This window comes from Hetaerina americana, unplaced genomic scaffold (genome assembly GCF_022747635.1).
Source record: "Hetaerina americana unplaced genomic scaffold, ioHetAmer1.1.p SCAF_42, whole genome shotgun sequence".
In the NCBI taxonomy this organism is placed as follows: Eukaryota; Metazoa; Arthropoda; class Insecta; order Odonata; family Calopterygidae; genus Hetaerina; species Hetaerina americana.
In genome coordinates, this window is record NW_027287008.1 from 634,613 (window position 1) to 652,655 (window position 18,043).

Genomic DNA, 18,043 nt, shown 5'->3' on the forward strand with positions numbered 1-18,043 from the left:
TAAACAACTGACAATGAATATCACCCTTAGAATAATAATATATTTTAAATGACTTTTGGAACATTTCATTGATATCACAAAACATTTTAATATTTGTAATCAAGTATTTAATCTAAAACCAGTAATCAAGTATTTAATTTTTTACCTTTTACCATAAGTTAATTATTACTTTTTGAATAATGGTATCAAAGGCATTAATTGCCAAAAATATGCAGTGCTTCTTTTGTGAACCAAGTCTCATACACACTTTGTCATTGATAAAAAACTTAGTATTCCTGACTGGCCATGCTCCAAAACATTTGATGGCCTGGCAATGAGAATGTCTAGCCATTTAATACCAACTATGTGTGCCTGGGTGGAATTTAATGTTCAAATACAAGGGCCTCATGAGCCATCAAAGACTTTATAGTAGTTTTAAAGCATTTAGCCAAGAAATACAAGCGCAAGTTTAAAAACCTTGTTCAAATCCTAATAAGACAATTTTTCCAAGATATGAGGAATTTTAGCCTCAAAGAAAATATTTTATTCAAATTATGAGGAATTATCATTGAAATTCATCATTCCAATGCAACAGTACATGCTAGGCAAAATGTTAGATTGCTCAGGAATTGGTATCCTTGAAATAAACAATTGTTTTCAGTGTCTTCATCCAGAGAGTATTGTGGAAATGTGAATCTCAGTCATCAAGGATCACAAGGTTGATGCTGAATTCTGTGTTGGTATTGGTATGGTACTGCTGTGGACCCCTGGTCCCACTTAGTTTAAAAAAACCCTTTGTGCCATTACTGGAAGAAGAGGTGTCACATCACCATGTTTTCTGAAGTAGTAGAAGGCACCCCACACTCCTGGGAATCCACCAAAACCATGGTGGCATATTAGGAGATAGCATCACAGGAGTTAGGTCATCACATTGGGGTCCATGGCCACACCAAGGTATGGACTGCATATTGGGTCCACCATCATACTCATCCAACTCTTAACAGTTTAGAGATTCTTCTTGCTGCCGCATGGTGGAGATGGATCTGCTTAGGGAGCAAGGATGGTTATTGCTAATAAATGAAAAAGAAACACTTTGTTCCAATCCACCAATTTATAATAAATGAAAAAGAAACACTTTGTTCCAATCCACCAATTTATTACAGGTACGACTAGTTTCGACGCTACGGCGTCATCCTCAGGTACAAAGTTTAAAGTCACAATCATAGTATATATACTCTCTTCTGGAAAGGGTGGGGGAGTTGTGGGAAGAGGGGGCGGGGAGGGGAGTACGGGGGTAGGTACGAAAGTATGTGGGAGAGGGTAGGAAACACCAGGAAAAGCGTTAGTGAGTGGGGGGGATTGGAAGGTGGGTTAAGAAAGGGGAAATTAGGGGAAAGGGGAGGGGATTAGTAAGCTAGGGATTTCATTGGTCAGTATAATTTGAGTCAATGGCTAATGGGGATAAAGGTACGGGTTAGGAGTCAATGGGAGTTGGGGGGAAGGGGTTATTGGTTCTGTTTTTCTGTTATTGCTAGGGAGGCTTCCAGGAGAGGTGATACGTTTTCAAACAGAATGTCATTGAGTAAAGGATGTTTCTTCATTGTTCTCCGGATCTCCAACTCTTCCTTCTTGTCCATCCTCCTCCCTTTTTCTTCCCGATGTAGTATTTTGGGGATGAAATCGCTGGTGTGATTTTCCTCCCACAGGTGTTTGGCAAAGTGGGATTGGGCTAGGTTACACTTCTTGTAGCACCTCTTGTGTTCCTCCGCTCTTGTCCGCACCGCTCGACCACTCTGCCCGATGTACCTCGCACTGCAATCCCCGCAAACCATTTCATATATCCCACTGTTTGACTAAAAGGGAAAAAGGATTCGATTTTCAATTATATCGCAAAACCACCACTACAGACCATGTAATTCCTGCTGACTCCCGCCATCATATATCCCAAAAGTTATCCACATTTCACTTCCTACTGAATAGACTACTTAATATTCCCCTCTCGATAGGAAAATTTAACGAGGAATTGATGAAAATCAAATCTATAGCAACTACAAATGGCTACAGTGAAAAAATGGTGGACAAATGCTCCGCAAGAAACGCTCCATAAGAGCCCAACAGCTACTTTACAATTCAGGGGTAACTATTAAGGAAAAACTTAAGTGGGTAAAATTGCCCTATTATGGTGTCCCGTCCGAAAAAATTAGCAAATTATTCCCGAAAGACAAATTTAGAATTGCTTTCTATAACAAACAAAATCTTAAAATTTTCATAAACAAAACTAAAGATAAAGTTGAGCCACTGGAAAACAGTGGGATATATGAAATGGTTTGCGGGGATTGCAGTGCGAGGTACATCGGGCAGAGTGGTCGAGCGGTGCGGACAAGAGCGGAGGAACACAAGAGGTGCTACAAGAAGTGTAACCTAGCCCAATCCCACTTTGCCAAACACCTGTGGGAGGAAAATCACACCAGCGATTTCATCCCCAAAATACTACATCGGGAAGAAAAAGGGAGGAGGATGGACAAGAAGGAAGAGTTGGAGATCCGGAGAACAATGAAGAAACATCCTTTACTCAATGACATTCTGTTTGAAAACGTATCACCTCTCCTGGAAGCCTCCCTAGCAATAACAGAAAAACAGAACCAATAACCCCTTCCCCCCAACTCCCATTGACTCCTAACCCGTACCTTTATCCCCATTAGCCATTGACTCAAATTATACTGACCAATGAAATCCCTAGCTTACTAATCCCCTCCCCTTTCCCCTAATTTCCCCTTTCTTAACCCACCTTCCAATCCCCCCCACTCACTAACGCTTTTCCTGGTGTTTCCTACCCTCTCCCACATACTTTCGTACCTACCCCCGTACTCCCCTCCCCGCCCCCTCTTCCCACAACTCCCCCACCCTTTCCAGAAGAGAGTATATATACTATGATTGTGACTTTAAACTTTGTACCTGAGGATGACGCCGTAGCGTCGAAACTAGTCGTACCTGTAATAAATTGGTGGATTGGAACAAAGTGTTTCTTTTTCATTTATTATAAATTGGTGGATTGGAACAAAGTGTTTCTTTTTCATTTATTAAAATGAACTTCCACAAAGTTGAGGCTGAAACTATTGAACTAATGGTTATTGCTGTTCTTCATGCTTCAATCTAGGATTCTGGACTAGATCCTTTTGCTATTATTCACTCCCTCTTCAATCGCCCCACCTCCTGTCTAAGTATGAGGTCTCTCTGGAAATCATGCAGTCATGCCGTATTTTGAGAAAAATAGCCAATTAGAACAGGCCTCAGTCCTCTTCGAAGTACCCCTATTGGGATCTCAAGCACTTATCCCAGATCTTTTCCACCTTTCAAAACAATCGACTAAGTCCTTACCTGGAATGGTCATCAGCTGCCTCCTTGCATTTTCCTTTATCTTGTCAACTGACTGTTAGGGAGACTGGGCTTTTGTTTCGGGGTCATAGCCATAGACCCATGACTCATCTCCAGTTATTACCTTTTTCTAAAAACTTGGGTCATTGTTTGTGGCTTGGAGCAAGTCCCCTGCAACTTCAGCTTTAGATGCTGATGAGATGAAAGAGAATAGGATGAGGAGGCTGATGACCATCCAAGAAAAGAACTTTGACAATTATTTTGAAAAGTGGAAGAGATGCTGGGATAAGTGTGTGAGGTCCCAAGGGGAGTACTTTGAAGGGGACTAAGGCCTCATTGTTTTAGGTAGGTTATTTTTCTCAAAATATTGTATGGATGTATCATAATAGATAACATTTCAGTGTATATAGATGTTGATAGTGGTGCTGGTCACACTGTTATTGACTTCTTTATTGAGGGACGAATTTTCTCATTTATTTGTTCCATGCAATGTGAGCATAGCTACTCAGTTCTGCAAAAAGTTAGATTTTATTGGACAACGAACAATTATGACCTCCTATCATGACAAATATGAAAATTACTGTTGCCTCTCTTGGCACTTCCTTATTAGATCATTTGTGGCTTGTAAACGGTAGAAATTTATGTTGGAGGAGTGTACAATTTTTCTACCTCAGTGAGAATCCTTTCAAAAATTTCAAAATTTGCTAATCTGTTCTTCCCAGGGTTAGGGGAATATGCAGACCCCCTCGCTCACCTTTATGTTAGGACTGATGTAGGGAAAGATAACTCCTATTTGGACCCAGCCGGGACTTCAATACTGGAGGAAGCAATTCCCTCATCTCCTTAAAATACTTCATCTATTTCAGATGAATCCCAAGAAGATACAATTCTTTCTGGGGCTCTTTACTGTATCCTCCATGGACTGCGAACATTGGAGGACCAAGATGTGCAAAAGTACTCGAGAGGGCTTGCTGGTTCATTGACTGTTTTAAGTACCTGTGTCCCTAGAAGTTGCAGTGCTGTGACACCTAGAGGTGTACAGCTACACATTCGCAATTATTGCTCAAGGTACACCAAGGTATCACTCTTATCAAGTTCCTGGCTCAAAGTATTGCTTAGTGGTCAAACATTGATTTGGATATCGAAGCATTGTTTGTGAAATATTTGCCCTGATCCAGATCAGCCCAACTAAGGCTCATTACATGAAAAATATCTGTAAAAGTAGGGTTTAGGCTCCATTTAGATGTCAATGATTGCTTCCTAGGGCTCTCCCTATCAATTCTAATGGATTTCATGTCCAAACTAGAAGGCACATATTTCACAAATGGTTCTTATTCAGTAAAAAAAACCTTTATTACTCAATGGCAGAAATGGTTTTTATCCATGGATAACCTGATCTAATAGTTACAGGCAGCTGACAGGCCATTCAATCAGTAGAATTCCAGAATTATCTTAAGAAATCACTGTCTGATATTCACATATATATTTAGCTGTCACCTGGGGTGTCTGCTGCATAAAATTAAAAAGAAACTAATTAAAAAGATTCCACCTTATGATTGGGTTGCAGACCTCTGCAATATCCTGCTAATGCTCAGAACAGGATCTAGTGGTGCGACATGTTTGGCACCTTTTGATGTACCAATTAAATCACATACTTCCCAGCAATCAAATAAAAAGGGTTAAGTACTGTAAAAGTGCCAGTAACCATTATGGTAATGTGTGAGGAATACCCATGCCAATCCCAGGCATTTTTCCTGAGGAATTTTGTTTACTCCCAGAATTTTAGTGTTGCTAAGATGGCCTGGAAGCCAGCGGTGGGTTTGTGGATTGAGAGCTCTCAAGTATTCCACATGGGGGAAGGGGATGAGATATTGAAAAGGTTCTACATATACCTATTCAGGTGATTGTTTTCATTCCTTGCAGAACACCAATCCAAGAAACTGACTGGGGACATCTGCTGAATTAGCTCCCTATATTCTACCTGCTTGGTGGTGCATTAATATATTTTATCTATTATCTTCACATGTAGAGCTGAATCCCAGATTGGAAATGAATGGAGCAGTAGAGTCCAGAACATTGAGTTCCCTCAACACAACTCACAGCAGAGTTCTCATGACAGTGTTTGAGAGTGCTGGGACAACACCAGTTGCCCCCTGCAAGTGTGACTGTTGGGATAGCACTCAAAGAGAGATGAAAGACTTCCCACTCCCTTGGAAGATTATTTTTTTAAAATAAAGGGGAACGGGATGCTTGTTATTATACTAAGCATTTCTCATTATTTTCAAATCTCTGATGTGTACTTTAATCTAGTATTTCAATATCTTTAACCATGTTCATGTTTATATTTTGGCCTATGATTTGTACTATTTATGTTGCAGTAAATTTTGATGGTTTAATAGATTTGTGGGACATAAGAAGAATGAAAATGTGCCTTTTGATTGGATGTAAACTTACTCATGTACATGTTCTTTGAATTTAGAAAATTTCTTAATCTCTAGGTTTTTGATAGATTTTAGAGATTGAGGGTAGAATTTCTGAAGCTCCAGGGAATTAAATTTTTTGTCCCAGCATTGAATTTGTTGATGCTTTATAATTTATTTTTCTTTATTCTTTAGTAATTTCATTTGTTGTATTGTTCCTAGAAACTAAACTGATGCAGCATTCTTAAAATTACTAGTGACTTTTATAGTTCTATTTCAAGATTTCTTGTCTCACTAAATTTCAACTTGTGAATCAACATAAAATGTAAAGCCAATATACAAGTCTAATGTAGAACTGTTTGATCTTTTAGATGTGTGTTGTATTGTTTGGTTACATATATGGTTATTTAAGAAATACCCTTTGTATTAAAGTTTACCTTTCAAGTGGTGGTGAGGTCTTTCTTCATATTGAGTGAGTAGCTCAATCTTTCCTGCTGGAAGTAGTTGATTACTGCAAATAGTGACTATCTCAAATGGAATGCAAAAACTGTGTGGCCTAATTGTCTCCTTCCAAACCATCATTCAAGAGCATAATGTGCAAATGGACTCCATTTGTTTCAATGTCTGTAAAACTCACAATTGTTGATGATTCAAAGTTTATAATGTAATTTTCAGAATTTTTTTTTCAAGACATCAACCATAATGGTCAATTGATTAAGAGGTCACCATACTTGTATGTTTTACCTGCATAAATAGCTCTGGGGGGTCATTTTCTCCCAGAATTTGGAAAAAAGGTGAAGTTTATTATTTTACCTGCAAAAGGTATGTTACATTTTTGTTTTATTAATTCTGAGGAAAATAGAATTCTTTTCATAAGATCATCTATGTTTTATTGGTGTCTGTATGTGTGTCCTCTCAGAATGAATATACGTTGACATACCTATATATGTGAAGTGATTGTGAAAATGAGCAATATATCATGTCTTAATGCACTTCATTATTAATTGTCAGAATTATTGTAATGTTATGAAAAGGTTCTTACGTAAATATTCAGGAATTTTGAAAGGGGTGTATTCAATAAAAAAATCAAATTTAGACTGAAAATTTCTGGGAGTGTATTTAAAGCATTTATATGCAAAGAGGGTATCCTAATTTTGGGTTAATGTAACCAACAGTTTTAACCAAAACATTTTATTTAAAATTATTAAATTAATTAATAAAAATTTTTATACCTGAATAACCATCTATCAGGCATATATTGACCATTCTATCAGGTTTTTCAACCGATTAACAATACATCAAAGCAGTATTCTTTTCAGGAGATTAGTGGTAGATGAAAGGTACGTATGCAGGGATAAGAGCAAATGATGGAGTTGAGGAAAAGGGACAAGAAGCTTGATATCATCATCAGCCAACGGCAAGTTGGATACCTCAATGGAATTAAAAGATTAGGAGAAGTGAGTTTGCTGATTCATGACTCTATAAATTCGAGGCGAAACACATAAATACGAGCATGATTTCTCTTACACACTGCCTATCTAACGGAATTCCACTTAATATGATTTTTACATACTTTAAATAAATAACCATATTCAGCTATCAGAGGATTGAGGCATACATCATTGGCTGTAGAAGAAACTTGAGCTGATAGAAGGAAACTCCAAATATGCCTTCATTAGTTAATAAAACTATTTGCTTTGTGAGAAAATGTGCAAAATCTGAAGCATCTCCACGAAAAAAAATATGGTATCCGATTTTCCTACTTATAAAAAGCCGGCTCCAAAACGAAGCCCGGGAATCGAACCCGGTCCCTCCGGTCAGTGGCCCAACGCTCTGCCACAACACTACCTGGTTACCTTTCTGTTGGTGCATTGTAAAATGATAAAGAATTCAATACTTTTATGCTTATGAATCATTTTTTGCAACAAGGATAAATGATAGTAAGGCATCTCATGAGTGCAAATTTGTCCCATCGCTCAAAATATTACGTACATCAAGCGGGAGAAAATAATAGCATAACGGAGGGAAAATACGCCGGTTGATTGATCTTGAATGCCGGGAAGATTTCGTAGGGATATCGGCGAAAGATGCCTGAATGAAGCATAACGTAAAATTAAATTCTTGTTTAACCATAGGTAAGCAGGAAAGATTAAATAGTAACTTCAATGACCTCAGGTCGGCCAACGAATCATTTTCTCAGGGGTTAGTTATCTTCTAACAGTCGATATTTCCAACGAAGCTCTTTGTGCGTAAGCGATAAAGCGATGCAGTCAAAATAACACTATCAATATTAATGGACCATGGAATGCTCAATAGATAAGCATTATATGATTTCATGTCGTACTAAAATCATGCTCAAAGAAATAACTGCATCAGTACGACTTTCAGTTTCGAAGATACCGCACTGTAGGACAGCGCCACGCAGCAATTGGCCACTCTGTGGTGGGAATCGGAAACATTTTCCCCGGAAACCTTAACCCTTTGGGTACTGTTTAACCCTTCCCCCGATTTCCAAGAAAAACTTGGATTTTCTTGAAAGTCGAGTTGGCGAAAAAACGCGGAAATTGGCCTGTTCAAGGTCATGGAGGGGGGAATCCACCGGAGCTGCCTGGAGCCAGAGCTGGCTCAAGGTCACGGAGTGGGAAATCCGCCGTCCCAGAGCTGGCTCAAGGTCGCCTCAAGGGTACTGACATGGCTCCGAGGTGAGTCAATTTGCCCCGGTCCCATATTACTGAGTAGATTGCTGAAAAGACGAGATGAATGCTGAGGATCTCTTGTTCACGATACTGAACTTTCTTGATATTGACCGTAGAGATTAGTTTCAAAGACGAATGTGATCTGCACGACGAGTATAACGTGATTATGAGACGAAGCCGACGCTATCCCGGGTAATAAACAAAATTGAAATTTTTATGCGCTCGGACGAGAATCAGCCGCGGCAACTGGCAGCGGCTCGGAGGAGAAGCGACTAGTCTCAGAAAGGATCTTAAGCTTGTAAATCGCTCAGGGGTGGCCTCACACACCTGACCGATCTATCGAGGAAATCATAACACCTAGGGCACTTTTCTGCATTGCAGCCAGCACGATTTACGGAAGTACATCCGCAGTAATCATTTCTCCATGATTATCTTGCAATTTCAAATAGATAGAAAACAGTGCTTCAGGGCTCTCGCAAAGATGATACTTCTACCTGATAAGCAGATGTATTTAGCTAATTTCAGGATTTCACGTGAATGCAGTTAAACAATTATGGCTCCTTCAATTTTATAAGGTATTTAAACTATTTTATTTATTGAAAGGCTAACCTTCTTGAAATAGATGGCTTAAAGTTATTTCAAAGACGACTTTGATGTGTACATTGAGTGTAGTGTGTTAATAATACGACTCCGACGTTATCCCGAGTAATAAAAAATTTGGAAATTCCTATGCGCTCGGACGGGAATCAGCTGACTGAGCACTCGGCGACTGACGGCGACGTGAGGGAAGGCGGCAAATCCCAGAATGGAACTTAAACTTGTAAAGCGCTCAGGGGTGGCCTCCCAGGCCTGACCGCATTAATGAGGAAATCATGAGACTCTTCACTCCTAGAGGCAGTCCCCCGTTACGGCCAGTATTATTTACATACGTATATCCGTAGTAAATATTTCCGTGTAAATATCCATCAATTTCAAATAGAAAACAGTGTTTCAAGACGTTTGCGTAGGGCTATGTTTCTGTGCGCTAAAAAGATATTATAATCCAAATAGAGGATTTTACATGAATGCAGTGAGACTAATATGCCTTCTTCAATGTTATACAGTATTTAAACTATTATATAGATTGAAAGGCTAACTTTCTTAAAAAAGACACCTGAAAGTAATTTCAAAGACGACTGAGATCTGTACTTGGAGTATAGTATGATTTTAAAACGAATCCCATGCTATCCCGTGTAATAAAAAAATTGGAAACTCTTAAGCGCTCGGACGGGAATCAACCGTATAACCTCCTCGGTGTGAAGAGCCTTATGATTTCCTTTATAATTCGTTCACGCATTAATTTTAAAAAAAGGGAAAACAGAGGAAGGGAGTAACCATAGCCTCTACTTACCTTGTTTATTATAGAATGTATGCATATCTGCATACCTTTGTATTGCAATATGTGAGGAAGGTGTTTCTACTTGCGCTTTGTTCCCATATGATACTATTGTATTAGTTTATTTATATTAATTTTCACAATTGCTTGTTTAAGTTGAAGTTGTTTGTTCACCTTTTTCTCGTAAGTCTCTTCTAAACCATAGGTCATTGCTTTTTTGGCTCTTGCAGCATTGATATAACTTGTCTTCCTTTATCCAGGAATCTTTTGCCGATATCACTACGAAATCTTCACGGCATTCAAGATCAATCAACTGGCGTATTTTCCCTCGGTTATACTATTATTTTCTCCCGCATGATGTACGTAATATTTCGAGCGATGGGACAAATTTGCACACATGAGATGCCTTACTATCATTTATCCTCGTTGCAAAACTGATTCATAAGTATAAAAGTATTGAATTCTTTATCATTTTACAATGCACCAACAAAAAGGTGATCAGGTAGTGCTATAGCATAGCGATGGGCTACTGATCGGAGGGAACGGGTTCAATTCCGGGCTTCGTTTTGGAACCAGCTTTTTTAAAATAGTAAAATCGGACACCCTATGTTTTTTGTCGTGTATATGCTTCAGATTTCGCACATTTCCTCTAAAAGAAAATAGTTTTCTTGACCATTCAAGGAATATTTGGAGTTTCCTTCTATCAGCTCAAGTTTTTTTTCTATGGTCAATGTCTCAATCCTCTGATAACTGAATATGGTTATTAATATCAAGTATGTAAAAATCATATTAAATGGAATTCCGTTGGATAGGAAGTGCGTAGGAGGAATCATGCTCGTATTTGTTTATTTCTCCTCTAATTTTATGAGCCATGAATCAGCAATTGTACCTACTTACCATACTCTTTAAATTCCGGTGATGCATCTTTACCGGATATCTTTTCTCCGCCGTAATCAAATGATAATATCAAGATTCTTGCCACCTTTCATCCTATCCATTATTTTATATTATCCATGACTACCTACTTTTCATCATTTCTTATTTCCTGAAATAATTCCTGGTTAATTGTTCATGGCAACCAGTTGACACCTCTGATAGTCTGGATTTGTATAATGATTCAGGAAGTAAATATTTCAAGTTTTTATATAATTTGTTTAGATTAACACAAAAGGAGGATAGTTTATATGTAATTTTGGTTTTTTCCTCAAAGGTAGGTATTTATTATTACTAACGCTTAAATACGTAAATATCACAAAGCCATAATATTAGCATTTTTCTCTGTTGCCTTCAGCAATTCAAGTACTCAAATTTGTTTTCTTAACATTCTTTTTATTTTCCATTTCTGGCTCTTTTTAGCATTAATTGCTAACTAGATGAAAGCTTATTTAATTCATTTCCATTATTCCAACGACTATAGCTATCAATATTGTGGCAATCGTCTCGGATTGAATAAACTGAAAACAAATTTTTTAATGACTATCTAACAAAGGAATTATACAAGTGCCGTCCATTTAAAAATAGCAGTATCTAAATTATTTATATGATGACCTCTTTTTAACTGATCTCATTTCATTAATGATATTATTTCATAATTCTTGACATTTTTATCTCAGAATTACCTGTATTTTACTTTGTACATAGGAGTGTATATATATATATATATATATATATATATATATATATATATATATATATATATATATATAATGGAGAATTAATCATGATTTCTGGTGAGAATAAGGTAAAAATCATACTTTCTCATTAATTGGCTTATAGATTTGAGATAAAGAAAACCAGCATAACTCCCGACTATTTCGTATCTGCTTATTTTTGGACGAATTTTTTTTTACACTGTAAAGCAGAGCATGCAGCTCAGTTACAAAAATTTCACATTTATCGCCGTATATTTCACCGTTGATGAAAAAAACTATGAAAAGTAAATACCTCAGTGCTTTTCTTGGGGGAAATAAATTCGCACTTTTGGCAACATTTTCTGCAATATTTATTAATAGGCATCATTTTTTAATAATTTTAAAACTCCTTTGGTTTGCTGAAGGGTTAATATATTTTTAAGGACCTTCTTTGAGTAAAAAGGACATGATTTGCATCTGCTTAATTGCTATGTATTATATGTGAAATATAATATTGCTCATATTGTATTGGAAAGTGCTTCTTTAACATCAGATACAGTACCATTACGAAAGTCTTATTTTTTTATACTACATAGATTACTCATTCATTTTTAAATGTATTTCACGAAAGGGCAACGCTTATACACAGATGGAAATTAAAGGAAGAATTTCTTTGTTAATTTTGAATAAATTACTATCGAATACTTCTCCCAGGCGTTCGTAGTGTTTTTTTCTCATAACAATGACGTGTGTCATCAGATTTTCTTTTATGGAAGATGGATAACATTTTTCTTCTGGCGATTTCTTTTTTTCACTGATGCTGAGCGTCGAGGTGGCATTGAGGCAGGTCAATGTACTCCGCCTTCCCTCCTGAGAATAAAGAAAGAGAAAACTAATCATCAGATTTGCACACACTTGCAAAAAAGTTGATTTATATAAAATTTTATGGGTAAGCATCGGCTATTTCGATAAATGGGTGTTATGTTGACTGCACTTATTATAAAGCGTGTCATCTAGTCACTGGAGTTTGACTTATCTAACGTTTTCAAAAAGAGAACGCAAATAGAAGAAATCCCAGTTAAAAAAGAAATGTATTGTACTTTTTGTGCACATGCGCACTGGGGATTATGCCTTTCAAGTATAATTTGAAGAAATTCCTTATTTTAATATTTTAATGACTAATTTTTCTAGCAAAAAAAATAATTTTTATGTAGTTCTAAACCTTTTTGAACAAGAATTAATAACCATTATGCTTTATAAATAAGAAAAATCAAGGGAAGTGTCAAATATTCAAAGTGGAAATAATTTAAAATTTAAGTAATTATCCACATTTTCTGTGCAATAAATACTAGTCTGTTTTCACGTGAATATGCTACAGAATATTGATACGTGTCTTGCCATTGGAAAAACAGTTTTATTTTGCGAATAATCTTTATACCATGTGATAATTAAGCTTTTGAATATTACTAGATACTTAGAGATGAACTCCCATACGATATATAATCTTAACCGATTCGAAGCATAATTGCATCATTCTCATCATCTCTTGCTTAAACCCAAGTAAGAATCCATACGGATGTCTTAGAGTGTGGCTTAATCCGTACCCAACGTTCTTCGGGGATATCTACGTCTTAAAGCTTGATTGGTACATCGCTGGTTGGTTTGGGCTCGTACGTCATCTGAGTGTGATAAACGAGTCCTGTGACTCGATATGACTGGTCTCCTCCCTTAGGCCATCAATACTCTTTCCTTCGGATTGTCCGTTTCAATTCCTTTCGGCAATCGACGATTGCGAGTTCTGGCTCAGGCCATCTTGGTGTGATGAAGGTCCCCTTGAGTTTGTTGGGACATATTAACAGCATATAGAATTTCATTTCAACTCTCGTGCTAACACGCGTGAAAATATTTAGGTACTCTTGAGGTTTACCAGCAGACCATACCTAAATCCCATGGATTATCTAACACGTTGACATATTTTGACGTACGAAATATTTTATTTTTAGTTTGATTACTTCTAACTCAGATTGTGTCGAAAGGCATTCTACGCGAGCTTGGGTAATTTTAGAAATCTCCGTCGACTTGTATTTCGGATGACATGCAGGGTGAATTCCAAAAGTAATGCAATTAAATTTCCCGCGCTGTTCCTATTGGTCAAAGTGGGATTAAACTACTTGGAGGAAGTGTGGGGGGGGGGGTTCTAAGCTCTCCCGTAAATTCAGCCTCATTGTTTTCCAAGATGTGGAAGCGGCAGGACGTCAGTTATTGTAAACCTCTTTGCGCCGATCGTGTCACGAAAGACCAACCGAGCGGAAATTTCAAGTGAACTTTTGCTACGTATTAAACATGAACTTGATTATTTGGACATCGTAATCAATGGTGATGAAACCTGGGTTTTTGAATACGACCCAGAAACAATACGCCAAAGCTCTGAGTGGCACACCGACTAGTACCCCAAGCCCAAAAAGGCAAGAATGAGCAAATCAAAGTGAAAACAATGCCTCTTTCGACAGTAAAGGAGTGGTCCATAAGGAGTTTGCTCCTCAAGGACAGACAGTTAACGCTGCCTACTATGAAGATGTACTGGAAAGACTCCGAAAAAGGGTCATCAGGACGAGGAAAGACATCTCCGCTGCTTGGCAACTCCACCACGACAACGCGCTACGAATCCGTGAGTTCCTGGCCAAACACCAGGCGCCAACGCTGTCCCACCCCCCTATAGTCCTGACCTCACCCCTGTTGACTTCTTTTTGTTTCCTCGGATTAAGGCAGCCCTGAAAGGAACCCGTTTTTCGTCCAGAGAAGAGATTCAATCAGCCTTGACGAAGACCTTGCGAGAGGTCCCCGGAGACGTCTTACAGAGCGCGTAACGGCCATGGTAGAGTCTCTGGAAAAATATGTAGAGGCCCAAGGACAGTACGTGGAAGCATTTTAATTGTTTGCGCAAATCTGTTCATTGAATTAATTTTAACAAAATATTTGTATTACTTTTGGAACGCGCCCTATTTATTCTCACAGCTCCCTCTACTATAATTTTCATGATAGGTACTCATCACGATTTTGTGAATCGTTGAATGTTTCACGTTTCACTCTGACAACATTCAAATCTCTTACCCTAACAATAATACTGTAAAATAAGGGTAAAAGGAGAATGCAAGTTCCATTTATCTTTTTCTTAACCTAGGAGTATACTTGAAATAATTGAAAAAAATGAATCAATGTATGCTTTTTGTGCGCATGCTTAACAACTAATTGCGACAGTCTCATCTTGAATGGATACAGATACCTGGAAATGGAAGTGCAAGAGGGCTATCGATTAAGAGCACTTATCTTGCATATCTACGATTTATTAAACAAAATTAGTGCTTACTACCACTCAATCATTGTAATTATTATTATCTTAACTTTTGTTCTAGATTTCTACGAGCTAATTTCATGTCTTATTTACCGTTATAGGCAAACAGGTATAAAAATATGCATCGTCAAGATCTGTCATTCAAATTCCAGCATTCTGCCGAACCTGTTTTCAACTTTTATTTAGAGTATAATATTATTAAGAGAAAGCATAATGCAATTAACTATTTTAGGGTATGTTCTAGGCTTAGTTTAGCCCTACAACTTGATTAACCTCTTAATAGCTTATGATTTAAAATATTCATCCAATTTAAATCTTATTTTCTCTTTATTTTGTTTGTCCGTTCAATACCCAGTGTTGTATTTATCCTGATTTTTGGAAGACTCTGGATACGCCAAGCTTTTGATTTCTTCCAAGCAGATGAAAAATATTTTACGTCAGTGAGCATTCTGTTCTAATTCCATGAAGCCCAAATGGCATGGTCTACTTGGGATCTCTTAATTACAAACTGAATCGTTCTCATGCGCTTATTTACGTGATCTCTTGGTTTGAGAGGAAAAATTTCTCATCACCTTACTACTCTTCCATTAGTGTTTTCAATTCCATTTCACGCGGGTTTAATTTCCTATACGAGAAAGGTTAATCTGTTGACTTAAGCGTAAGAGAAAGAGAGGGAACGGATTTGGGTGGAGGTAAGCCTCTTTAGGGCACGGGGCACGTTGCTTTTTATTAATGACCCCTCCCCCTCCTCTTATCGCCGATTAGGTCCAGGAGAAATTTCGCCGGGAGGGCAGAATAATCCATTCCCATGACCATCTGCTTCCGTTAATTACAATCGTAGGAAGTCGGTCTGTGGGGATATTCGAATGGGTAAATATTGACCTCCCTTACCTTTATGAGGTGGTGTGACGATTAGTTATCCTTTCCATTCGTCAAAACGAGAGATAGGGCCCCCGGATTGAAAACTGGACACGGAGCTTAGAGAAAGCTGAACGATGAAAATTTGGTTACATGGAAACGTAAAAAACTATATTTGATTATTTTGAACCTACTAGTTGAGAATTTCCGTGATATGCTTCGGAAGTTTGTCTTCTGGTTGATTTCATTTTTGTACGTCCTAACGTGGAATCGAGATGAATAATTTTTTTGTATCTTGCCCTCTGTCTACCGTCGACGCGTTTAGAAAGTCCCAGATGCCCTCCGATTCCATGCAATACACAGTGGAGCTCCTGTCTGAAGAATTATGCGCGAGGAGTGCATTTTGCGTTTTGTTTCCATTTATTAACTATTAATGACTGTTAACGCAATGAGGTTTTCCATCATAACTTCAATCGACCCAAAGTTTCGTCATAATACTACTCGTTGTGCACAATCTTTCATTCAATTGCATAACTTGTATTCTATTCGTGTGACGCACTCTCCGTTTAACACTTTTCAAGAAAGATTCGCACGTCTTAAGCTGGAACTCCTCTGACAGCGTTCTTTGGGGAAATTTACATTTGTAGTAGTTTTAGGGGAGGCGACCGACAGCTAAAGACATTTGCGTCTTTACATTCGTCGGCTACAAGGGCTGCTTCTTGCGAAGGAGCAAATAATGGAGGATGCTTGTTTTGTTTAAATGTTCCACCTTAAGAGGTTAAATCAAAAAAGCATCTTGGGTTTGTTCCTGGAAATTAATAAACGTACAGAACCTACCAATCATAACTTTCATTCAAATTTCTCCATTTCCTAAAATATTTTGCCTGTTAAGTAGATGGCAGGCAAATTAACAATGTGGAACTTGATCATATTCACAAGTATTATGTAATATGACACACTGTTAATAACTGCCACGATCAGTGTTTAGAATTACGCCATCTTTAATTAGCAGCACACATATTCGGTCGTAGCAGTTGTTGGAAGTGTGGAATAGAACTAAATAGTTTCATTTGTGAACATTCTACCAATCCAACAGTTCCCAAAGACAAAAAGAACTTCCGTAGTAGGTTTATGCCACGTAATATCTTTTCCACGCTACCAGACGAATGCTGCTGGCAAAGGTTTTTCAATTTTTATTAACTCATACTAATTACTTAACCAACAATTTAAACACTATGATTAACTTGCAGGAAGTAATTACATATTCATTTCAACACCTCATTTACTAGGTTCAGAGTTTTTAAATTTTACCAAAGTATTTACAGCTTCAATACAAGTCACGAAACCGTAACTTATCACTTTTTGTCCTGTGAATGTTAGCTATAACCGGTATTGGAAAGTTTAGTTTTCATTCTCATCGCTTATCTTATTATTTATTTATTGTTTACATGCATGTCCAGGAAATGCAAATCTCACCGTCGTTTCTACATCGTTTCTAGGATGGATTACCATTTTCTGTTGAGCTCTTTGGGTAATGTATTGTGACCAATTACTAACCTTCCTTCATAGCAACGATATAAGTTGCCCATTCCCATATAAATGCAAGAAGTTGGTTGCAGTGCAGAAGATAGCCTTTGCGAGGTCACTCCAAATACCTCTTCAGAATCTCCAGGAAAAGCTAGATAAAGAAATAAAAATCAATTAAATTATTAGTCTTTGATATCCCTTTTGCTATTAAATAAATGTAATCTATCTTTACACATGAGATAAAACACACTGATTTGTGCGAAGTAGCATTAATTTATTGAGGATTTTTAGTTTGGAATCATTTAATTAGGGCTAATTGAAAACTTTACATTTAAATTCGAACTAGCCATCCCAAATGGGCTGACGAGAAACGTTCTTGCCTGCCAAGCCAAAGGCTACATCTGTTGAAGTAAAAGAATGAAGTTCGACCCCTGGGGGCCCAGATGAGTTCAGAGAAAGGGCAGAAAGTCACCAGTTTAGGAATGCAATTAGCGCGGAAAGAAACAAAAAAAAAGGCTCTTTTTGACCAAAGCAAAAACTTCTAGATGACACTTAGCCTGGTTCTAGGAACAAGAATCAAAGTTAGCTCATCAATTATTTCACGACTGAATTGTCGCTCTGCCCAAGAAAATAACTGACTATTTGAGATTGGTTGTTGGAGTAACAAACGAAATCATCATATCAATAATATCATTCTCGTATCGGTCTTTTGGAAACCGCCACCATTCAAGCCAAGCCAAGCAATCACCAAACAAGAAGGAGAGGCTATAAATGGGCATTGTTGGAGAGAGGCCTAAAATTGTCGTAGAAATAAGTTTTAAAAAACGTCA

The 18,043-nt window shown here is 37.6% G+C and overlaps 1 protein-coding gene across 1 annotated transcript in view; it reads right to left on the reverse strand.

Moving 5' to 3' along the window:
* Positions 1-11,999: 11,999 nt before the first annotated feature.
* Positions 12,000-18,043, reverse strand: part of LOC139692852 (uncharacterized) — a 53,866-nt gene continuing 47,822 nt past the window's right edge. The window contains exons 4-5 of the mRNA XM_071591165.1: positions 17,244-17,364; positions 12,000-12,346 (exon numbers count right to left, since the gene is read on the reverse strand). Of these exons, the coding sequence (XP_071447266.1) occupies positions 12,325-12,346; positions 17,244-17,364 (143 nt within the window). The 3' untranslated portion in view covers positions 12,000-12,324. The remainder of the gene's footprint in view (positions 12,347-17,243; positions 17,365-18,043) is intronic.